The sequence below is a fragment of the Magallana gigas genome, chromosome 2 (genome assembly GCF_963853765.1).
Source record: "Magallana gigas chromosome 2, xbMagGiga1.1, whole genome shotgun sequence".
Taxonomy (NCBI): Eukaryota; Metazoa; Mollusca; class Bivalvia; order Ostreida; family Ostreidae; genus Magallana; species Magallana gigas.
In genome coordinates, this window is record NC_088854.1 from 55,154,537 (window position 1) to 55,180,091 (window position 25,555).

Consider the following 25,555-nt stretch of genomic DNA (forward strand, 5'->3'; position numbering starts at 1 on the left):
TATAATACTTTATTCATTATTCTCATTTGTAACATTTGATAGGTTTGTGACATGTTCTATAGGTTCTCTATGACTTGTACTAAACTAAATTTTGAGAGAGTGATAGACGTTTAGCATAAAATCATGCTAATATATAGAAAATGTCTGAATTTTTTGAAGCCAAATTTTGCAATAATTTTACCTTTGAAGCCATTTATCTAAAATTTGAAATCACTGACCCCCATGTTTTATTATGTCAAATGATACTGAATACATATGTAGGCAAACTGGATTAATCTTCTAAAATTCTTGATATTCAAAATGTTTTTATTTCAAATCAAATTGTAACTATTATAAAAAATTGTCTATTTTAAGTGCAAAAAGGTCATACAAACATTTATGCAGCTTCATGCAATTTTTTTTTCGTAATCCCTCTATTCAGTGTGACCATTGTACATAATTAAAAGCAACATTTTGAAAAAAGAGTTTGCTTAATCGAAAATTCTGAAACAAATCCTAATCAGGCTGAAATCGCATTTTAGGTGCAAAAAGGTCAAATTTATTTGACCATAACTCAGAGGGATGAACACTGACCTCCCATTATCTTTGTATTATTTAAGTGTGTTTTGTCTACAGATTTCAATAGAATACTTCTCAAGAAATTCTTGATACAAGAAGATTGAGGAGTGGGATACCTTAATGTGAGTCTATGGGTGTCATATAAACAATAAAATGCTTTCTTTGGTGATTGATATGGGATATGAAGGTGGCGACATTGCAGAAAAAATACATTTTTTTCCCTACCTTCATAACTCGCATTAATTATCAGAGAAAATATTTTATTGTTTATATACATTGACATATTTCTTTTAACAAATTAATAAGTTGATTTTAAAAAGTAAGTAAAATTCATCAAAGTACTGATTATTTACATTAGTACGTTAGCTAAAAGAAACAGCCAACCCTCTCCTATGGGAATTTGAGTCTGACAGCATCATGATTATTTCGTGCGGTCCGTGATTTTTGGTAGGTCGCTGTAGCCTGTAGGTTTCGACCAATTGATAAACAGGCGTGTAAGTATCAGTGTGTCAGTTTGTATAGTTGTTCTTAGAGCTATGACTTACTGTGGAGTCATCATTGTTCGTAGGGAACCAATGTTCATGGCTTTTGTGGGTAACCCTTGCCCACAAATTTACTCCTCACGAACATATACATGTATACAAGTGTTTGTGTAACATTTATTCACGAAATAGAACTTGCTACCAACGAAATTACGACCCCACGAACCAGGAAAGTTTTTGTTACCCACGAACATTGACACCCATGAATAAAAATGATTCCACGGTAACTATAACGTTTCTGCAGGAGTAGAGAGAATTATACTCGATAGATATAAAAATATCAAAATATTTGTAAAACATTTTGGGAAACGTCTTATGAAGGATTTATGTTAAAATGGTATCTGTTGTCACAGGGGAAAAGTAAACAAAAAAGACAATCATATTTGTACGCATTAGAACTGTACACTTACACTTTCGCTTTATATTGCTTACGACCTGCGTTCATAACAATTCGAATATATTTGCTTCAATCAAAAGCGATAATTAAATTGAAAAAATAATAGCAAACAACGGGTTTCAGATGGTAAAATGCAAGTCAGCGCATCATAACAGACCAGTGGGAATTCATTATATAAATAGTGCCTGTTTCGGAGGGTAATAGTTGAAATTGACACCCGAGAAAACCATTGTCAACCGACGCGAAGCGGAGGTTGACAATGGTTTTTGAGGGGTGTTAATTTCAACTGTTATCCTCCCATACAGGCACTACATATTTTATTATACTGAATGTCTTAATTTTAGAGATTTTCTTTCTGCTTCTATATAGAAATGACGTGAATTCCACGACGAACCGTACGCGCATAATTTACGCGCATGTAACATTTCGTTCTGTTACCCGTTGCTAAATGTGTTACTGACGCTGAGGGTAATAGAACGGATTATCACCGAGGTCTTAACCAATCAGATTTCAGTATTTAACATGAAAGTATAATAAAATGCTATGTTAACTATTTGCAACACCCCACGATTCCCCAATTATATAGTGTATTTCAGACAGGGTATAATGTTATTGAACTATCTATTCAATGCAAAGTACACAGAATAAAAGCTTGTCTTCTAGAATATTCGTGCTTATGAAGGATTACGACCTTTTTCTTTAAAGACAAAACCTCAGCAAAATCGACCAGTTTTGGATAAAGCATTTGGATCAGTGTATAAGCTTCAGGTCCTCATGCAAACCATGAATTAATTTGTAGTTAACCTTTCAAAACAAATAAGGTATCTCACTCCTCAATCTTGTTGTATCAAGAATTTCTTGAAAAGTATATCATTGAAATCTGTACACAAAAGATACTAAAAGATACAAAGATAGTAGGGGGTCAGTATTCATCCTGAGTTATGGCCCATTTAATTTGACCTTTTTGCATCTAAAATGTAGTTTCAGCCTGATTAGGATTTGCTGTCAGTATTTTTGATTAATTTAAGAGCATGTCTACGAGAAAACCATGCAAATATGGAAAAAAGCTGCGGCAGCAAGTCTCAAGAATGAACAGAATTTTATCATAGATTTAAAGGATACCCATCTAGAGTCAGATATATGATGTTTGTTTTTGCACTGGATGTTTCTATTTATAGTAACGGCCAGTATTGCATTCTGGTTAATTAGCCTCTAAAATCTAAAAAAGTTAAGAGAAAAATTGTCAAATTCAGTAATTAATTACAAAATGTATAAACAATGTTTGAAAAAAATAAGACTATATTCTTAAAGAGGAAGTTCAAACCTTTAATCGTTGCATATTTTTTTTCATATATCTATTTACACCATGAAGTCCCAAGGGTGTAAATGTTGGCAGGATGCCAAGAAATGATAATTATACATTTTTGTCAATTTTTCAGAAAGAATTTCTCAGAAAATGGCATATTATTTTTTGAAATGTTGTGTTAATAAGAAACTGTTTGATGTAATGTTACAAATATATAAAATCCATCTTTGGACTCTCAAGGACTAAAAAGTAATAAATTAACAAAAACATCCCATTTTCAAATAAAATAAAAAAATTTTGGTTTTTGAAATTTTATTTTACAAGTGATTTTAATCCACTGAAGTCAATATTTGTAATTAAACATGAAAAAATCACCCTATTTTGCTTTTAATTAAAAAAAAAATTAGTGGATATCATTGTTTCTCATAGAATTCTTTTTCATTACATTTGCATTTCATTACTACTGTTAGAATTGTCTCCCCTGTTGCGCTCTTCTGTAGAGAAGGTAAACTAGTCAGAATGTTGACAAAGCTATACAAGTTCAAGTTCAGGCTACATGTGTAAGTATTGAGAAATGCTGTGAGTGTTGTTAATATATGTTATGATATTGAATGATTTTAATTGCACAAAAATTGCCCCATCTTGTTAGTGTTATTCACTATATCACATACATATTGAAGTTTGATGGAGACTTGTATCTAGTCTATAAACTGCTATTTTCTGTCCCAATATAATTAAGCAGCACATTTGGACGAATTTTAATCAAAATATACAAACTTGTGATAGAAGTACAATTAAAATAGATGAAGGGGAAATTTTCCAAGATAATCTCATTCACAGATTATCATATTTTACTCGAAAAAATCCACAAAAACGAGAACTGATTTCTTACAAAGATTTAATTTATAATGGGGTATGACCTGAGCGTAGCCTGGTCACGCTAAGATTATTCTTTCTATGTTGAAATAATTCGGAATTCACAAGGAATGCCTCGTGCAATTTTTCATCGTTATCATCGGAGTCTGTTGCAATAGACATCACATTTCTATTCGTGTACATTTCACTGGCCATCTAAAAATTACCCTTTAGATGTTAAGGTTAGACTTCATGGAATCTTGAAATGACGGGGAGGGGGCCAGGGTTTTTCAAGTTCTTGAGAATGTAACACAGTAAGTACATCTGAAATTAATAGAGAGGTCTACTCCCTACCTCTCTATTAGCAATTGATCTCCTCTTGGAAAAAATTAAAGTTTGTATCTTTTCTTAAAATTGAAATATAGGTGTAAAGGAAAAAATGAGGTGTTAGGTTACCCTTTCCTCCGGGGATCTCAACCTGCGAAAACCACAGATGAATACAAACATAAACTACCGGTATAAAAAAGTTATCCCAAATATTAAAATATACATCATAACTTGTTTTTGTGGGATTGTTATTTGGGATGTTATTTAATTATAACCCATCATAAGAAGACCTGGTCCCAGAGTTATGAAGCAGTCTAATAAAAAAGTCAAAATTTTTACACTCTCTTATTGTCTTGTGATTAAAAAAAATTGAAAAAATGAAATGCTAATAAAATGGTCTCTATATTATATTACGCTGATATTCTGCTGATATTCACTAATTTTAAGTGTAATTTATGTTGTTATACTTTCATGTTAAATACTGAAATCTGATTGGTTAAGACGCAGTTAATAATATTTACTATTACCCTCAGCGTTAGCAACGCACTTGCAACAGGAAACATTAAAAAATGTTACATGCGCGAAAATTATGCGCGTACGGTTCGCTGTAGAATTCACGTTATTCCTATATAAAAGCAGTAAAATTTTCTTAAAAATTTTAAAAAAGACATTCAGTATAACAAAATAAATAGTGCCTGTTTGGGAGGATAACAGTTGAAATTGACACCCCTCGAAAACCATTGTCAACCTCCGCTTCGCGTCGGTTGACAATGGTTTTCTCGGGGTGTCAATTTCAACTGTTACCCTTCCAAACAGGCACTATTTATATAAAGTATCATATTTTTTATTAACATTTTTTCAGGCTTGATATCGGGTCCCTCTACCCCTCAAACAATAAAAGTTCAATCCTTTATACTGTCGGACAAAAATAATTACCAAATCTACCTTATTCTATGATCATTTAATGTGATGGACATTCATTGGCAATTGATACCACACCACTTCCACATTTTTAAAAACATTCTGTTAAATTCAACAATCATTTTTTCATGGAGGTGATCCTTTTGTTTTTTGTTTTTGTTTGTTTGCTTGTTTGGGGGGGGGGGGGGGGGTTGGGGAGGGGGGTTGAAATTTGGTCCTACTTCCTGAATTAAAAAATCACTAGTTCAAGTATAAAAAATGAAATGATCAATACATAATACATGCACAGAGAGAGAGAGAGAGAGAGAGAGAGAGAGAGAGAGAGAGAGAGAGAGAGAGAGAGAGAGAGAGAGGGAGGAGAGATTGTCAATCTGTGGTAAACAATATGTAAAATTACACACCAAAAGAGCCCGGCTCTAAGTATTTCAGTACTTTGAATTTTGTAGTTTTGCCCCTGTAATTATTCATTTGTGTATCTAATGGGCAATATTTTCCCCAATATTTCTAAGAATTAGTCAAGCCCCCCCCCCCCACTTTCAATTTGCTTCTGACGCCAGTGAATGTGTAGCACTGGCAAATAAGTCCAATTCAGCTTACATGTATATTCAAATTCCCATTTTCCCATGATTTCTCGTGTTTTAATGTCATTGATTTAAAAAAAAAAACTGAAATGTGTTGAAGCAATCCTTCAGTTCAGTAAAATATTGTTTGGCTCGCGAATATGTCTGGTTTTTTCCGCATAATATACATGTTACAATGTAAAGCTTATGCCAAACTACAGATTCTGGAGAGTTTTAAAAGTAGAAAAATGTCCAACTTTAAGACAATATATTTGCAATATTATTGAGAGTCCAAAGACAGATTTTTGATATATTGTAAAGATAAATGTCCTTTTATAACTAGAGACAGATTTAGTGAATTTAAAGTGCCATTTTCTGACTTTTAAGCATTTAAAAAATGTATATTTTCACAATTTTACAAAAAGTTGGAAACATGCCAGATTCGTGACCTATCTGCACTTAACAGAAAGAATATATGGGAATTCTCACAAAATGAATTACACAAGTGTACCTTGTTAGTGTTAACTCTAAATGACTTTTTGAATTCATATTTAAACTTAACTCAGAATTCTTAACATTAATTTGGTAAATTATACAAAATTTTATTCTTAAAAGGGTCAAAATGCTATTTTTAGTAACAGTGCTGCAGAACCAAGTTTAGACTGACCACATCAAAAAAAATTTTGTGGCAAATTAATTCATATAGATGCACATTGTTACACACAAAATATGAAGTTGATCAGAGAACCTTGCTCCCACCACCTTTTGCATGGTTTTCTCGTAGATATGCTCTTAAGCAAACTTATTTCTTCAAATATTGTTTTCAAATATGCACAATGGTCACACTGAATACATGGATTACGAAAAAAATTACGAAGCTGCATAATTTTTGATGACCATTTTTGCACTTAGTTACAATTTGATTTGAAATAAAAACTTTTCAGATATTAAGGATTTTATAAGACTACTCTAGTTTGCCTTGATATGTAATCGGTATAATTTTGACATAGTTAAACATGGGGGCCAGTGATGTCAAATTTTAGATATAGGGCTTCAAAAGTAAAATTCTTCCAAAATTTGGCTTAGAAAATCAGACATTTTATATATATTTGCATGATTTTATGCTAAACATTTATCACTCTCTCAAGATTTAATGTCTTACAAGTCACACAGAGCCTGTAGAATATGTTACAAACCTATCAAATATTAAAATTTTGAATAATGAATAAAGTAAAATAAAAAGATACAAAGTAAATTGAAAATTCAATGAATTGCTTGTTTCTGTCATTTTCGTCTAAAAAAAAACCCTGCGCAAAAACAAAATAGGTTTTTGAGTGTATTCAAATAACAACTGTTTAAAAAAAGAATACGATTTTCTTTTACCGTTGTATTAATGACATATACTATTTGTTTATTTGTTTTCTATATCATCATGGGTTAGCTAATTGTTTAAGGTAGAAATTATCAGGAAAATAGAAATTAAGTGTTTCACAGAAAAAAAAATATCCTTTAAAAAAATGTAACAAAAAAGTAATAAGAACAAGAGAATTTTAAAATGGATTGTAAGTTTTCTTGCAAAATTTTGTTTTAAAGATTTCCATCAAGTATATAACTGACATCACCTTAAACTGACCATTACTTCCCCAACTAAGTAGTTTTGTTTGTTATTATTTAATAGGTTAAAAGAAGGGTTCGTCGAATGTTTCAGGATTACTTTGAACAGCTTAGGGGAAGCATTTAAGGACAAGTGTTTTAGGAACTTTTTTCTACATTCTTTCGATAAGTTTCAATTCATACTTCTGAAAAGTTAAGACTTATTTGAAAACTTATAGTACTAGTATCCATTGATTCCATGTTAAGGTGGTATTGGAAATCTGTCGCTATTAATGTGAATTAAAGTAAATTATAATTAAAATACTTTTAATTTTGAAATCCCCAGTGGGATGCGGACTCGTGACTTACAGTTTCGTAGTGAACCCTCAAACCCACTACTCTCCGCTGTTTCGTTGCAACTTTGGGAAAGAAACTAGTATATGTAAAATTACACTCGATTTTATTGTTTATTTTATTAAATATTACGCCTCAACATTGAAGTGCCCCCTACCTATAATTAAATGATATGATGTGGCCAAAGCAATGTTTATTTAGTATAAAGTGCAGAGGATTAACACGTGTCGTTTTGTGGAAAAATCCAGTAACACTAAAAAAACATGTTCAACAGGTTTAATCTTGTACTTTAACATCTTTTGCCTATTTACATATTTTACAGATTTTTTTTTTTTAAAAAGAAGCTTAATTGATTTTAAACAGGTGTCTGTATCAGAGAATAAATAAAAGATGATTATCAAATACTGAACAGATTAATTTTCTTTGTGTTGTCACGATTTTCCTTATGTTCGGCAATTGGCATTTACTAGTAACTTTTTTTGTGTAAGCGTAGTTTTCATGATATAAATATATAATTTAGAGAAAAATGTGCCTGCAGGAAACACGATTATTATTCTGCAAAAATACATCATTTAACAAATTTGTATGAAAGAAAGTAAGACATGATAATTAAAAAGAAAATACACGATTTTAAAGTAGTCCAAAATATCCACCTTTTTTCCTGGCTTTTCAAAACAGTTTTGATTTTTCACGTTTTCCTGGCAAGTAAAAGTATCCAAATCGTTAAAAAGGCCAGGAAAACGTCAGAAAATTCGGACTTGTGTATACTAAGCAAGCAGTGATTCTTTTTCAACCCCATGAAGGTTGCAAAGTTGTCTGTCACGGAAAATACTGTAAAATTTTGTAAATAATTTGTAAATACTAGAAAACCTAAACATCTTTTGAGCTTAAAATTTTATTTTTCCATTTTTTATGTAAAGAATACTTAATATGGGCATTTTTAATCCTTCGTCAAAATTCGAAAGTCAAATATCGAGCAAGATACAGAGTTCAAAATTATTTGTAAGGAAAACAGCTCGAGTCTTATTATTGATTTCATTTGTGCTGTATTTTAAAAGTTTCAATCGAATGCTGTTTTTTTCTGTTGATAATGTTATTTATGAATGCATTGAATCGGACGTTCTTGTTTGCCCAAAGTCCTTTTGTTAAAAAGACTCGAATTGTTTACGTAACAATGTCTTACGTCTTTATTTTGCTTAATTTTAATTTTTACTTTTAACATTCAAATTTTGATCAATCATTCCAAAAACACGAATAAACCATTTAAATTTTTTTAAATCTCAAATCGTGTCGAGGTTCCTTTTGGGTGTATATTTATTGATGATCATGTAGGTTCAAATAGCTATGTTATATCAATATATATATCTCAATTTTATATAACTTTTTCCAGGACTTTGTTATTGATTTACCACTACTTTGACAAGCTTTCTCGTAAAAAATTAGGGTACCTTATCAGGAATTAGTGCAAGATACTAGAGAGTGCAATTTCCTACATACATGTAATCTTATTGAGAATACACTTGAAATACTGAATTAAATTTTTTGGCATATATATATATATATATATATATATATATATATATATATATATATATATATATATATATATATACTAAAAATGGCTAACGACACGAACAATATATAAATAGTGCCTGTTTGGGAGGGTAACAGTTGAAATTGACACCCCGAGGAAACCATTGTCAACCGACGCGAAGCGGAGGTTGACAATGGTTTTCGAGGGGTGTCAATTTCAACTGTTATCCTCCCAATCAGGCACTATTTATTTTATTATACTGAATGTCTTAATTTTAGAGATTTTTTTTTTACTGCTTTTATATTGAAATGAAGTGAATACCACGGCGAACCGTACGCGTATAATTTACGCGCATGTAATAATTTATTGTGTTACCCGTTGCTAAGTGTGTTGCTAACGCTGATGGTAATAGAACGGATTATCAACTGTGTCTAAACCAATCAGATTTCAGTATTTAACATGAAAGTATAATAATAGATATTGTCTTCAGGACAAGAGAAATAAATTACATGGGTAAAAACAAAGAAAACAAAATCTAGCGCTACTACTAAAACTACTAAAGAAACTATAAAAAGAACAACTACATTATAAACAGTTTTAATTCACATGTGTTGACCATGCGACCGATCGCTCTAAAGTAATCAATCGACTGCCAACTTCACGCCTGACTGAGTTAATTGGCTAATTAAAATTGACGTCCGAGAAATTGAAAATTAGAACCCCGGTTGTTAACTCGAACGGCACTTATGATTTAGACCCGAATTGTTCAATTAAGTTTATAATGGGTAAGAGTTTGATTAAAAAGAGAAAAAATAAAATAAGTTAAAAATTGAGACGTTAATTTAGGGAAGTCCATTTGTTTGTTCATGCTATCCTGTCAGCACCATGGCATAGTATATGTGTACATACAGAGAAGTACCAACCTTTCTGCACTTCAGTGTGATGGAAAACTTCGTGGGCAATTTCTCTACAAATTTATTTTATTCTGCACATCATTTTTCTAGCTTAAAAAGCGTAAAATGCCTCACTCAGTGTTGTAAATACGAATTATTTTAACCACTCGTAAACATTAGCAGAACTACTGTATATAATGCCATGGATTAGCCCCAGAGCGCAGAACAACTTCAAAGTGTGTGTTATCGGTGATTGTCCATGCCTGTCTGGTTACGAGTCAAGAGCAGACTGGAGATGATTCAGAACCGAGAACAATCATTGGAACGGAGTTCGCCATCCCGGCGATAAAACAGTCGTAAAACAATCGTAAAGTTTGCCACTTGTTAACTTTGTTTAATCCAATGATTTTGATTCCCTATTTTGCAATACGTTATCGACGACGATGCCTTCCTAATCACGCTTTATTGATGAAGGGTTTGGCAAATGAAAAGTCATTCTCTTAATCTTTGTTTAATTATCAAAATTTTCTATATATGGCGAAATGGATAAAGTGCAAGTTTTACGATACGCAAGTCCTACGATACCTCATAAATTCTGAGCATTTTGAAATACGATTATCCGGTGTTGGAGGCGACAAGCACGACCCCTAACGTGTCAAGCTGACATTATCTGGCGCCATCGTGAGCACAGTTTTTAGCAGGTGCGCGCCTTTCATTTGAATAATACTGTTGTTATGATATACATGTGCTTGACAGTAAAGAATTGCATAGTAAAATTGTCGTACGACTTTCTGCTCTCCTGTTACGATGTCGCAGTTTTTTTCTATAATCCACTGACCATTCAGTCATTGTTTATACACAAAAAGTAATTCAAAGACTACAAAATTGAATTGATTTGTTTTGTTTCCCATTTGATCTATCGATAGAGTTTACGAGCTGGGATTATGGCTTGAATTAAGGCAATAGGATGTTTGAACTTCCCGCCGGTTATTGCCTTGTACTGCAGTTCCGTGAAGAAAACCCTACGTGAGTCGGTGAATACGATATGATGTCAAGAAATGAAGACGAGGACACTTTATAACCATTTTATTTTCAGTTTCACCAGCCTGTCTATAGAAGTTATATGTTAACGTCCCATGTTAGACATGCAGGATGGATGAAATCACAATGCTATTTGTGCATTTAAAAAAAAAACTCTTTGCAATAAATTGTACATACATGTGATTTTTTGTTCCTATGGCTAATCTAACTCTGGATATCTTGACTTAAACTTGAAGTTTTTTCGATATATTAGAGTTTTGAGAAATAATGGTGATTCACCTACTCGCCCCTTATGACAATATGAAAAATCAGCTAAATAGCGGTCATTGTGAACCGGGGGTCATATGACGTGTGTGTGCTATGAACCTGCACCTTAATTGCATATTTGGCCGAACGCTACATAAATATTTAAATTACCCGGTCTTTATACACGAGCTGGCGTGTACTGAGCAGGGCTAATACATTTATTGTGAATTGTCTCTCCCGTTAATCCCAATAATAAATTCTTAATCTTCCGTAAGACCCTAATAATTCAGATTAGTCCCAACTAAAGCAGCACCGGGCCCAGTGAAAATGACAGTGTATTTCAAAAGTAAGGTATATTTGCATTATAAATACTATAAAAATGATGATAATACTGTCATTTTTTGTCGTGTAAACACAATAACTACTATAGAGTTGTAATTATTTGTTTGCAGTGATTAATATACCAATATTTGATATCAGAACAACTAAATTCTCAAACGGACGGTTTCAACACGATTTCGATTTTGTTACACTCTGTAAATTCTTTGAAAAATTTGACAATGGTCCAGAAAGTGTTCTTGTAACGAATTAATTGTTCATTATTTCTGACGCATGTAATTGTGCATGTTAATCGCAAATTAGGTTTGTTCTTGTAGAAATGTCCTGACTAAAATGGAGTTAGAAAAACATTTTAGGTAAGATTATTTACAAATTAAACATTGATATTTTGTACAAAATTCATCTTCTTTGAATAAAATTCTATGTCCTTAAATATATGGAGTAGTTTATTTTATTTTTAGACTCTAAAAATTTGTGTATTTGGAAAAATTCTGTGAAGATGTCAAGTTTGGAAAAAATCCCGGAAATTGATCAACTTGAAGATCTTGAGGATGAGGAACCAGAGACGGAAAAAGAAAAAGATCCGAATCCTCCAACAGGAAGAGATACGGGACGGGTGACAGATCGCGACAAGGGGGCGGTGTCTAAAAAACCGGGGACGAAATTCGACCCCAGCTTGATGATCATTAATGAACACAAGAGAAACAAGATGGTGGTGGCGGCCATTGATTTTGGAACTGCCTACTCTGGTTAGAAATGTTTTTTTACAAACCTTTTAACTGTTAAAAATACGTGATATATACTGAAACACACAAAGTTCAAATCAATATACAAGGCAGCTTTCGGATTTGTTTCTATTTACGTTTTTAAAATCAATGCAATTAAGTGTTTAATTTTTTTTTCAAAATCTTTAATTGATTAAATTTCTCATTTTTATTAAATCAAACATTATCGTTGCGGGTTATCAAGAAGGATCTATTGCAGGATATGCATACTCGTTGAAGCATGACTTTGAGATAAAACCCCTGCGTATCATGACAAACCACTGGACCGTGAAGGGATCTGGAAGCATGTCCCTGAAAGCACCGACCTCTATTCTTCTGAACCCCGACCAGAAGTTTCACGCCTTCGGCTATGAAGCTGACCAGCGTTACACGGAGCTGGCACAGAAAGGACTCGGCTCTGAGTGGTACTACTTCCAGAAGTTTAAAATGAAGCTACAGGGTAACATGGTAGGAATGTAGCTATCAACGCACCGATAGAATCATTTTTTGGTTTGCAAAAATTAAGTTTCCACCCAAATGTTCTTATTGTCTTTTGAGTAGGATGTCACCCGAAAGAGAATGCTGGAGGACATTGAAGGGAAACAAGTACCAGCACACACAATTTTTGCCATGTCGATAAATTTTCTTAAGATGGAAATTCTCAAGTCATTGACGAAACATTCTGGCTATACCATCGAGGATGTCCATTTCATCATCACAATTCCGGCAGTATGGACGGACGCCGCCAAACAATTCATGAGGGAAGCGGCCTTAGAGGTAAACAAACTCGTGAGTTGCATTTTGAAAGCTATTTTAGTCATGGGTGTTTCCAGGTTTCTAATACTTGGTTATGTTGCATACAGGCTGGTATTCCTGGCGATAATCTTTCCTTGGCGTATGAATCTGAAGTGGCTGCGGTCTATTGTCGGCATTTGCCGAAAAAAATGTTAGTGGGACTAAGGGGGCGAGATCTCCTTCAGTCCTTTAACAAAGGAAGGAAATTCATGGTTCTGGATCTTGGAGGTAAAAAAATTGTTTATCAATTTCATAATAAACTGAAGTCAAGGTTGTGGATTGAAATACTGTAACATTTTCGATGACTTTTTGTTTTTAGGAGGAACATGTGACATTTCTGTAATGGAAGTAGTGAACGACGGAAATATAGAGCACATTCGGAAAGCAACGGGCGGGGCGTGGGGTGGCGGCAAAGTGAATGAGGAGTTCAGCGTGTTCCTCAACAAGATCTTTGGTGAAGACGTTGTCACTCAGTGCTGGGCCGAGAATCCCTCGGAATACCTTGAGATGGTTCGTGCTTTCGAGATCAAAAAGCGGAAAATTTGTAAGGAGACGACTGACGAAGTCCCGTTCAAGATTCCTGCGGAACTAAGGATGTTGTTGAAACTAAAGACAGGGTTTGAGCTTGAGGAGGTTATTCGTGAAACCAAGTACAATGGTAAAGTAATAGTTAAGGGAGACAAAATCTTGATTGATCCAAACGTATTCAGAGAATTCTTCAAGAAAACCATTGACAGTATCATCAAACACATGAAGGAAATTTTCGAGGAGAATTCTGGCCGACACATAGCTACGATATTATTGGTTGGGGGATTTACAGAGTCTCCCTTAGTCCGTGAAGCCGTAAGAGAAGCCTTTCCGAACATGATGATAATAACTCCAAAAGAACCGAGTATGGCGGTGTTGAAGGGTGCTGTTTTGTTTGGACAAAACCCTGAGTGCATCTGCTCAAGAATTTGCAAGAGTACGTATGGGATTCGAATCGCTCGACCCTTCATAGACGGGATTCATAGAGATGAGTACAAAGTATTGGTAGATGGAAAATACTATTGCAAAAACCTGTTCCAAGTTTTTTTCGCTGTTGACCAGAAAACTAAAATAGGTGAGACATTCAGATACCCAATTCATAATTCATACGAAAGTGAAATACGGCAAGATTTACGAAAGGAACCGAAAATTACCGAAATCTACATAAGTGACGACCCACATCCCCTGTACATAACGGATTCGAACTGCAAAAAACACGGCGAAATTATAATGGAGCCCCCCGGGGGTCTGTGGCCGGAAAAGTTCTCTGGGTTCGTGGAGATGGAGATAGCGGGTACAGAGATCGTGGGCCGCTTTGTAAACAAACAGAACGGAGAAACCAACATGATCTATTTGGATTTCTTGTCTTGATCGCTCACGACTTCTGATAGCTTTGGGTTAATCTGTCAAATGTTAACAATCGCTCTCTTTTAAACATTATTGCACAAGCTTGCACATTGCCACTAAAGCAGATCGTTTTTGGTTTTTTTTTTCAATATTCAGTATCGATAGATATTTTGATAATGTCTATACATGTATTTTTAATTCACAAAACAAAGTTAGTATCGATGAGCATTTTTGTACGTGCTTTTTACATTGTAGTGCTATATACATTGATCATTTTTTTCTACAATCTTTTTTTTTTGTTTCTTGGTTGCATTTTTGATTAAAGTGCTATCTTTATCGTTCATCTTGTTGTTAGCGTCTTTTGGAATAATCATATTGAAATAAGTTACAGTAATATATATAATTAAAGGTTAAAGCAGTTTGTAGCTACTATCCACAAATTGAACAGAATATGAAAAATTTAGCCCGAATTTCTCCGTTTTACCAAACATTAATTCATCTTTGTTTAAACCCAGTTTGTGAAATAGTCAAAATATCTCAACTATGTAATATTAATTCACTTCATAAATACATAATGTGTTCAGGGCAAATTTTACAAATTCAATTGAACTTTAGAACAATCCGAATTGGATAACTCGAATCCCGAGTGAACAACACCTTAGGAAATTTAGACAACGCAACTAAACGTCAGTAGTGTTTGGGGAGTGGGGAGAGGGTAAACTTGGGCATTTATTATTTTAAAATAAGCTTGGAAGTTTTGTAATCAAATTGCGCTGATTTTACGGCATATTTGTTTAGCTGGGTGAATGAATTACTTTGCTGTTCCCACACGTATCATTTCATTAATGATCCACCTTTATTCATATCTCGGGTGTTGTTTTAAGAGTTTATTTACAAAAATAATTAAAAATATATTTCCCATAAATGGGAAATAAAAATATATCTCAAAACAGTAAACGCAATGGAATAAACTTATTAAAAATTATTTGGTATCTAGTTTCTTCGATCTCGTTTAAAGATCACTTTCTCCAGTCCCATCATAGGCGCCTCAAATGATAACGAGGCTACAAAGGCAACCATCACCGACAGAACTAGAGTGGCCAAAAACACGTAAATCTGAAAGAACCACAAAGTCAAGAATAATATAACAATTCCGTCAAATCATATACGTCAAAGTAAACTTCACCTGAATTTGAGTATCAATTTTTTAAAAAAAAGGAAAAGACACACACTGGACAAATAATTAAACTCATCGAAATCCTTTACTGACAACAAAGTACTGATATTCAAGTCACTGCATGTCTTTGAGTTTGTTTACTGGAAAATGATCTTTTTTGGCAACAAATTGTAGAGTTATGCTCAAACTTACAGCATTTAGGTCATCCATATATAACAGACTCTTTTGACTGTCGAAGTACGTGGAGATAATCATAAAATGCGACAGAAAGATGCAATAGGACAGACGGGCTAGTGGTACAAATGGCGACCAGGAGAGAAGAGTGTTGATGAAACCTGACAGAAAATAAATTATTGTTTAATACATGTACATTGTATTTTTTAAAGTAAGAGAAACTGAGTTTAAGTAGATCACATCTCAATTAATGAAAAAATGAATAAGCTTAAAAAAAGAAGCTAGATATGAAAATTTGGTAATTATTTAATCACACCTCCATTTCCGGTTGCGCATGCAAAGATGACCCAACAAACGCACGCTCCCCAGACAATTCTGTGCGTGGCGTTGTAGAGAGCGGATACGTCACGGTTAAGCGCATCCTCCGGGAAATTGATCGGATCTCGGAGTCCGTACAGAACCACCACGGCCAGGGTAGCGAAAACCAGCCACAGTAGTAGGTTCAGGTACTGAAGAAAGGAAAGGAAAAATAAACACTGTAAACAAAGCAAGTTCATCGGCGATACGTTTAGTGTACCAAACAAACAAATGGGCCGAAAATCAACCCCGAATTCCAGGGACCCCTCCCCAATAAAAAAATTACTTTAAATAATAAAAAAGAAGTATTTTTGTTAAATTACAAAATCAATGAATTTTTACATACATCTGTTTAAAATTATATGTTGCGTCAGTATATTTTGAGCCATTTTAACAAGACCTGCAATGTGCTCTGTGACATTTAGGCTTGTCTATTTTTATTGCGGTCCCCCAAGTATAGCTCATTCAAATCAACAAGATTTGTCCGACTGATTTGTCATCTGTGTATATTTCGCTATTTCCAACTTGCTATGATACAAGATTAGATAGGTAGTCCAAATTCTGGTTTAAAATTGGTCTTATGAAATTGTATGTAATAATATTGTACCAAATGATACTGCACATGTATCACATGCACCGTATTGTGTGTTAGTATGAACTTGATCAGTCTTCATTTTCTACCACTGATTATTTTAATTTAGTCTGACATCAATACAAATAGATTTACCTTGTTTATCTTGACTTTGCAGTCTGTTTTGTACATGAGTGATCCAACGATGATTCCAACTATATAAGGCCCAATCCGACAGTACGGCCGAGCGTAATAGTTGCTTAAGTAATCAGTCCGCCCTCTGTTAAAAATGGTAAACTTTTTAAAAAGAATTCTGATCTACATGTACGGAAATCTTCCGACAGTAACATAAACTTACTAGTACATGTATAAAGGTACTTTATGGCATTGTGACATAGTGACATAGATTGGCTTTCCGTATTTATCGGTATTTTTGCAATATGACATAGTGATACAAAGATGACGAGTCAGTACATAGGAATATTCTAAGTAGTGTAACTTTGTGACATTGATATCAAAGTACTAGTCTGTATTAAAAGATATTTTCTGCAATTTGTGACTTAGACTTTCCAGTCTGCATGCAAGTAAGTTCTCTGTCGTTTGACACAGCTAGTAACAAAGATCTAATCATCAGTTTTCTCTGTGATAGGACTTACTAATAGTAACATAGATTAACTACTAATTTATACGATTTTTTATTTATACGACTGTTTTCTCTTGGTTTGATTTGACATAGGTGTGACTTACTGGATTGTTCCGCCTCCACCAAAGGCACTTGGCGGTAGATTCAGCACGTTGGATATAACCCCTGGGGTGATGGCGGACCCCAACAACCAGATAAAACAGACGACCATCCCAACTCGATATTTGCTGGAAATTAATCATCTATCTACATATCAGATAGCTTCAAATATTTGCATAAAGTTCAATATGTATCATTGGCTTCATTCTACATGTAATTGTAAGTATTAATTCGTATTTCATCAAATGATTCTTTGATTGGAATTGAAGATTTAATAAAAGCATTCATTCTACATTAATTGTAAGTATTAATTTGTATTTCATCAAATGATTCTTTGATTGGAATTGAAGATTTAATAAAAGCACTGTGGTAAAAGAGAGATAGAGGTGAATTTTTACAGTTTGTCGAGGCGAAATTGATAGCTATATCCTTAAGATATCGCTTCTAACGAGGCAAACAGACACAACACTTACAAATATAGTGGGGCCAGCATCAGAGGACTAAGAACAAAGAACTGCATATCATTGGCTAGATACCAGGACACACCGAAACACTACAATGAAGCGAGAGTTACAGAAAGGTTATTTTAACATATACATGTATATCAATCATTATTAAAAGTGATTTTGGGGACGACATTGACACTATTGGTGCTCATGATTTTTACATTTCGTTTTTTGGAGTTGACTTTAATCAACTCTCCTATCCAGTTACTCGGACAAACCGAAAGTGAAACAGTGTTTGGACCTCAGCACAAATCATCGCTGCTGACAAGACTTAGTTCTTGAAAATAATTGATAAATTCGATGTAATGTATGCTAAAGCATTGTTTTTCAAGGAAACTTATTTATAAATACCTTAAAAATAGTCAGATATTAAATGGTACGAACAATTTAGATATTTTTGTAGTCGTATGTATTCCTACGCCAGAGTTTAATTTAGTCTCGTTCAACTCGACGCTCGGCTGTCTCCGTAAATCTCCGACAAGCAGAGAGTCTCTCTTGCTTGTTGGAGATTTACGGTGTCAGCCGAGCGTTTGGTTGAACGAGACCAGAGTTCAATATTGCTTGGATCCATACAATTTTCGAGAAATATTTATATTACGGATACATAGTTTGATTGAAATGATTTACACAACATGATATTATTCTATATTAATATTATTTAACATGATTCATATGGGGGTTTCTTGACATTCTTGTCGAAAAAGTCCAAAAATTCATATTATAAAAATTTGCGTAATTCAAATACAAATAAGAAACTACATGTACTTGTCATGCAAAATTACATATCATTGATTTTAAAATAAATAAACATCGACAAAATCAACTCCCGTCAGTTCTTCAGTACTTTGATTTTAGTTTTAGCTTTAGCTTGGGCATTTCTAAAGCTTCACCAAAATTAAATGCTGCGATTAGTCGAATGACAAACGATGTATAGTGTTAAGACCTTATTTTTTCATTCTCATTCTCGAGCCTTGTTTTTTTTTTAGCAATGGTATTATATTGGTAAAAGATCTATTCAAATTTGCTTTTCTGTGCACAAAGTTATTATGAGTGCAATAAACCAATTTTGCTTTCTGTCATGCGTCATTTAATGAGATTAAGATATGACACATACAATCAAGAACAGGCATATGATTTGTACATGGAAATACTGCATGAGACAACACACACATACACACTACACACACATCAGAATTGTGTGCCTAGCTTTTAACCATACTGACTGAACACTTTGACCAAGCATTAAATGAATCACTGTAGATCTTGCCGAATATTTACTAAGCATTTACCGATTGCTCACTATAGAAGTTGTTAATATACAGCAGATTTTTCCACCAAGTGTTCTTGCAGTAATTTACTTCAATGCCTTGGTCAGGCCAAAGTGGTCCATCTCCAAAGTAGCGAGACAGACAGATACTGATCATCATCAACAACATATAGGCTGGAGTCAACCTGAAACAACACGTAGAACATCAACCTAAGGTCAGAATGTAGTTCACCGACCAATCTAACATCCACCAATTAAAACAAGTCTTATATAAATCAACTTTAACATTTACACTAAGCAAAATTAACGATTTCTCTTACAAACAGCTTATCGAAAATTTGCCAACACGACAGTAATTTTCGTAGAATAAACTAGCGACTAGAATTAATTTAAAGATAAATTATTAATTGAAAATATGTATTACAATTTATTGTGTCATAAAGTTCAAAAGAGGTTTACTATCGGTAGTTTAAAGATACTTATAACATCGATGATGAAATACCTCCAAAATCTGTGAAAGTAGAACATGAACCAGTTGATTCTGAATTTTCCTTGTCCTTTTTTCATTTCCTTCAGAGTGAGGTATGCTAATAGTAGACCACTGCAAGAAGAAAATGGGTGCGTGAGAAAGGGGATTGCTGGATAATCCTATCGTAAAGTTAAATAGTAGTATCCACACTTCACGCATTGTCATCTTCAATAACCTTTCCATTTATATCGTTTTTGGGAGTTGATTTTAATCAACTCTCCTATGCAGTTACTCTGGCAAACCGAAAGTGAAACAGTGTTTGGACCTAAGCACAAATCATCACCGCTGACAAGACGTAGATCTTGAAAATAATAAATTCGGTGTACTGTATGCTGTACCATTATTTTTCAAAAGAAACGTATTTATAAATACCTTGAAAATAGTCAGATTTTACATAGTACGAACAATTTAATTGTTTTTTTGTAGTTGCATGTATTCCTACGCCAGAGTTCAACATCGTCTCGATCAACCAGACGCTCGGCTGTCTCCGTAAATCTCCGACAAGCAGAGAGTCTCTCTTGGTTGTAGGAGATTTACGGAGACAGCTGAGCGTCTGGTTGAACGAGACTATAGTTCGATATTGCTTGGATCCAGACGTGTACAATTTTTAGAAACATTTCGATTACTGATACACAGTTTGATGGAAATATTCTATCTTTAAATATTACACAACATGATTCTTATGGGGTTTTCTCGAAATTCTTGCCGGAAAAGTTCGCGAATTCATATTATAAAAATGTGCGTAGATCAAATACAGATTAGAAACTACTTGCCAGGCAAAATAACTTATCGTTGATTTTAAAATTGATAATAATCAATAAAATCAACTCCCGACAGTACTTCAGTACTTTGATTTAATGTTATTGTTGCAAAGTAAAAAATAATAATATTATTTGTTCTTTATATTTCAGTTAATTTGATTGTTTTATAGATTCTAATGTGTCTATTGTTTTTTAACCCCCCCCCCTTTTTTTTTTTATAAAGACAGCCTTTTTAAATTACATGTATATATATTATAAATTATATGATAACCATACCATTTACCACCACCTGAAAAAAATACGATAATATAGAAATAGACTAAGTATCTTATTCTACCTCAAAGCAAAGAAAGAATCGACCGCGACGAAGGCGTTGGCCACTGCCTGAAATGACCAACGTTGATAAAGGTCAGGAAGTATTGCATAACCGTTGCTCAGAACGGGATACATGACGCCAAATGTGTGGCCCAGTACCACCCAGGAGATGCTCAGGAAACGGATGCCGTTCAGGGCGGTCAGGGTGCCCGAGGACTGGTTTACTTGCAGGATCTTCTTCCCATTGGAGTAGACGGAGAAGGCCAACAGGAGTCTCTCAGCGACACCTGATAATGGCAGTCATACCGGTATTCAACTGAACAAAACAAAAACAATCTGATGAAGCGTTTTTCTAGTGGTGATTATGTGTACTTACTCTCTTGTTCTGGGGTTGATTTGTCTTTTAAGACTTACTTTCTTGTTTTGGAACCGATTTCTTTTCACGTGAATTGAGAAGGGGTGAGTTTTCTCCAAGGTGTTCTATGTGGTCGCTTAGGACTTCTGATTGGCTGTGTTCTGCTGCATGACGCTGACGCTGGATGACCAGTAAGTCATACACAGTACTTACAAACATCAGGGCAGCAAAGATGCCAAGAATCACACTGGTTCAAAGAAACAGAAAAAAATCGTGTAAAAAGAAATCACAAATAAGTTTGTTCATTGCTATTTTGTCTACCTCTATTGAAAAGAGTTTGTGTGGGGTAGAAAGAGTTTCAATGCTAAGAGGCACACAGTGATGGTTACTAGTATTAAAAGTATCAGATCTATCAACATATCAGAGTATCAACACATATAACCCAAACTAATACAGAACATGGACCTCCAAAACTAAGGAACCAATTTTTTACCAGTTCTATGTAGAAATAATTGAAAGGTCGTCTTTCTTGTCGCTTTTTGTTACATCTGCAATCAAGGTCTTTCGAAAAAAAAGGAGACCGATAAATATCATCGTCTTTTAAATTTCCAATTTACCAGTATTGATCAAACCCCTTCTGATGAAAACAGGGTCAGTTCAAATCGTATACCATGTCAATCCGCCTTTTGTCTAACCATCTTCTGAAACAGCACAGAGAACTAGCTGTTGCTTTGTATTTCAGTATGAACCTCTAGTATTTATGATCCTCTATAAGACCATACTGAAAGAAGTTGTCTACTTGTGAATGCGTGTGATGGAAGGAGATTTCTAATGAATTAGAAGAGAAAGAACACCAAACTGGTTTACCAATTCTCCAAATGGTATTTTTTATTCATTTTGTTCAAACACAGGGGCATCGTATCTATGACATATATATAAATAATACACAAGGGAAGAATCTCTGAAATGTTAATGAAAACTACGTTGGTGTTGACATATATTTTTTCATATTATTTTTTTTATTCAATAATTAAAATACTCATAATTCATTTATTGTCTTTGCAACCCATTCCTCCAAAATTAATTGTCGTTGCCTAAGAATTTCAGCATTGTTTTAACTGTCAATATCAAATTACTAGTACCGGTATTTACATTTCTACAAAAGACTAAATGATAGGAAATATATTTGTTTTTAAACAATGGCATATTAAATTACGCTAATTAAATTACATGCCAAATATATCGGAATGAATGTTCTAATGCTTATAGTTACATCAAGACGAAAATTTTCGCAGACATTTTACTGTTTCCCGCCGAAATTTTTTCTATCATTACTGAACATATAGAGAGAGAGTCCCGAAAGTTTTCGGATGGCGAAGAGATTGAATGTCTGCAGCATACAGCGGTTTTAATGGAATAAAAACGCTTTTTACCGAGTTTATTAGATATATTTCAATGTGAACGTGTTTTTTGACAACATGTGCAACATTGTGTGGGAGGATTTGCGTAACTTTTGTCAAGTAAGTTGTTTTTTGACATTGTTTACAAATCGTGGCCTACTTTCGATTCTTCCCATATATATATATATATATATATATATATATATATATATATATATATATATATATATATATATATATATATATATATATATATATATATCATAGAGTGTAGAGCGGATACGATTCCCCTGTGGCTCATATATACCCAGTTGATATACATAGAGTTTATCTGATTGTAATCTCAAAAGTTGTCAGGATATATAATCTGTATCATTAATTTTTTTTCATGGTTTATTTTTCAACCTTATTTCAGCAATTTTAATAAGTAATTGATTTTGCTGTTGTTCTGTTAAAGGAAGCCATAGCAAATATTTATCAATCTACAAAGCAATTATCGCGCTGCATTGTTCTTATTTTTACATTTTAAAATCACATGTACATGTAACTGCAAACAATTTCAAGACTCATCTTTGCCCTATTCATGTAACTCTATTCATAATTAAAAAAACATATGTATTCAAAATATTTTATATTCATATACAAATATCTTTTTACATATACTTACATAGCAACAACAGCTCTTGTGTCTATCTCGGGGTCTACATTACACTTAACATCATGAACACGAACTGGGCTTTGGGTTGGTAGACGTTTCAATACTGTTGGTTAAAAGTACACTCTTATTATTTAATACACAGCCTGAAATGAACACGTTACAGATATCAAACATGTCCCTTGATGTACTTACAGTCATTATATAGATATGTCAGATCTTTTGGTGAGCAGGCTTTTGGAACACACGCAGTAAGTTCAATCTGTTGGATCAATCAAACATATATAATAAGTAATATTTTCAAAAGATTTGAGTGTTCCCGATATGGAATTGTGTTTGATTTATTGATTGATTGATTGAGAGAGAGATGAAAATGATTTAATGAAAAAAAATAATATAATTATATTTTGATTATTTACAAAAAATTAACATAGGTGGTCTTGATATGGAATTCAATGTGTGTGTTTGAGAGAGAGAGAGAGAGAGAGAGAGAGAGAGAGAGAGAGAGAGAGAGAGAGAGAGAGAGAGAGAGAGAGAGAGTACTTCTATTACTTCTAGAGGTATAACGCCGAGTGGAACATTGGTCTTCATGCCACAGAACTGGGTACTGAACCCACTGTTGGAGGGGGGCATTCCTGGAAGAGTTCGGTCTATCCGGAAACACTCGTCGTAGGAGCCCAGCCATTTTGTGTTTCCCTCCAGTATCCCCGCACCGATTTTTCCTGAGGCGTCCAGCACTGGAACAAAAAAACCCTCAAATAAAGAGAACTCAGAAATATCAGACTTGGATTTTCTTCATCATTCATCCCCTGACCTGACGTCATAGGATGTATACATGGACAGGTTTGTCATATCTTGATGATAATGCAGTTGGTACACAAGTGTACATTGATATACTTTGTCGACGTGTTAACGTTTTACGGTTTTTAAGTCAATTGTTAGCTCAATAAATGCATTAAACACTTTGTTGGAGATAATTTTTAAAACCCGTTTTTAGGTTTAAAGAAAAAATCAGATAGCTAGTTGCCCAATTGGAAAATGTAGAATGTAGTGACTCCCAGTACATGACAGAAATGTAAGCCCCCAACATGTATACATATATTTATTTTCCAAACTCTTCTTCTCAAACCTCTGTTGTTGAAAAACTGTTTACATATCTATGCACCTCATATACATTTCATCGTATGAATCAGGCACGTAGCATCGTTTTTGAAAGTGGGGGAGGGGGGGGGGGGGCAGACTCATCCAAAAAAACTTGACAAGCAAAAAAAATAAAAATTTATTTCCTTATTTTCAATTCAATTTTTACAGGGTCACAGAAAAGTGGGGGGGGGGCAACTTCATGTTAAATCAATTTTGTGTGTGTCAATTTAAGAAAAATCTTTGCTGCTCGAAAAAGTGGAGGAGGGCGCAGGCCCCCTCCCCTGCCCCCCCCCCCCCCCCCCCCCCACGATGCTACGTGCCTGTGAATGGTTTAGGTAAATAAATCATCGGAATTGAAAAAAGTGAATTTAGTGTGTTTATTACACCTAAAGGTTAAGCCTTACCATGTGTACAAGTCCTTTTTCTCAATAAACTTACTTTTAAAAGCCCAGAATTCACTTCTCAACAGCCCGGCTATGGTCCGGTTCCAATGTTCACGACAAGTATACGAGACATTGTTATTGTCTGCGAATAGTCCCGAGCCTTGCTCCCCCAAATTGATATTGGAAAGAGCCAATTCCTTAAGGAACTCTGCATCGTGAACCTTGTTAATCTGTGTCCTTAGCTCCAGGAGGGCCTCGTGGTTGCCATGTTGTTGGACAGAGGGAGAATACACACGGAAAGTTAAGCGATCCTCATAGGAACGGGATTCTCCGAAGGCATCGAGACAATTGACACAGACTCCGACTAAAACCAGTAGAGTCGAACGAAATCTTAGCATAGTGTAGATCTTAATTGTACATGTTGAAGTAAAATTGTCCTAAATAAACGGTGAATCACGAATGGCACTGCTTTCCTTTATCGATTATGAGCCAATGTTATTTTTAGAACTGGGGTGTAGTTTAATATTGAGGACGAAAACTTTGTATCTTTTTTTTAAAGTGCCCAGTCTTTATCATGTGATAGTGAGCAAATACAATTGATACACATAAATACCGGTGAATCCTGGATTATACAGTAAATATGATCTGTAATGCACATCCCACTTAAGTACATAAATACAATTAAACGCCGTATGAAAATGATCAAACATACATAGCTCTCAATATTGACTTGTCAATGTAGATAAGATTCTTGAATAGTTTGATCATTAAAAAAAGATGACGTAAAAATTATCTATAAAATCGAGTCAGAAAGACGTAAA

At 34.1% G+C, this 25,555-nt stretch overlaps 2 protein-coding genes across 3 annotated transcripts; one reads left to right on the forward strand and one right to left on the reverse strand.

Annotated features, from left to right (window-relative positions):
* Positions 1-11,403: 11,403 nt before the first annotated feature.
* On the forward strand, positions 11,404-14,697 carry LOC105325022 (heat shock 70 kDa protein 12A). 2 transcript variants are annotated; one of them, XM_066077313.1, is made up of 7 exons: positions 11,404-11,473; positions 11,784-11,822; positions 11,928-12,215; positions 12,451-12,698; positions 12,792-13,007; positions 13,094-13,253; positions 13,345-14,697. In XM_066077313.1, exons 3-7 carry the CDS (start codon positions 11,966-11,968, stop codon positions 14,421-14,423), a joined length of 1,953 nt encoding a protein of 650 aa, XP_065933385.1. In that variant the 5' UTR covers positions 11,404-11,473; positions 11,784-11,822; positions 11,928-11,965; the 3' UTR covers positions 14,424-14,697. The 2 variants fall into 2 exon arrangements, with proteins under 2 accessions (XP_065933385.1, XP_011422659.3); XM_011424357.4 differs by lacking the exon at positions 11,404-11,473 and having other exon boundaries at positions 11,495-11,822.
* Positions 14,698-15,271: 574 nt separating this feature from the next.
* On the reverse strand, positions 15,272-25,249 carry LOC136269453 (nose resistant to fluoxetine protein 6-like). The gene is made up of 14 exons (XM_034445653.2): positions 24,790-25,249; positions 23,761-23,945; positions 23,404-23,470; positions 23,221-23,314; positions 21,213-21,400; positions 20,821-21,085; positions 19,696-19,794; positions 19,216-19,378; positions 17,894-17,973; positions 17,426-17,548; positions 16,835-16,958; positions 16,067-16,259; positions 15,769-15,911; positions 15,272-15,515 (listed from the first exon to the last, which is right to left on the reverse strand). The coding sequence occupies exons 1-14, from the start codon at positions 25,130-25,132 to the stop codon at positions 15,393-15,395; spliced, it is 2,190 nt and encodes a 729-aa protein (XP_034301544.2). The 5' UTR covers positions 25,133-25,249; the 3' UTR covers positions 15,272-15,392.
* Between the last annotated feature and the right edge of the window lie 306 nt (positions 25,250-25,555).

What these genes read in the sequence shown, in the direction of transcription:
- LOC136269453 (XM_034445653.2), bottom strand. Translation starts at nt 25,132, where the DNA reads ATGCTAAGATTTCGTTCGACTCTACTGGTTTTAGTCGGAGTCTGTGTC. An exon ending in GACATATCTATATAATGACT is followed by an intron (nt 23,315 to 23,403) that starts GTAAGTACATCA and finishes TTTAACCAACAG; the next exon opens with TATTGAAACGTCTACCAACC. An exon ending in GGTGGAGGCGGAACAATCCA is followed by an intron (nt 16,959 to 17,425) that starts GTAAGTCACACC and finishes CATTTTTAACAG; the next exon opens with AGGGCGGACTGATTACTTAA.
- LOC105325022 (XM_066077313.1), top strand. Translation starts at nt 11,966, where the DNA reads ATGTCAAGTTTGGAAAAAATCCCGGAAATTGATCAACTTGAAGATCTT. An exon ending in TGAGGGAAGCGGCCTTAGAG is followed by an intron (nt 13,008 to 13,093) that starts GTAAACAAACTC and finishes TGTTGCATACAG; the next exon opens with GCTGGTATTCCTGGCGATAA. An exon ending in CATGGTTCTGGATCTTGGAG is followed by an intron (nt 13,254 to 13,344) that starts GTAAAAAAATTG and finishes TTTTGTTTTTAG; the next exon opens with GAGGAACATGTGACATTTCT.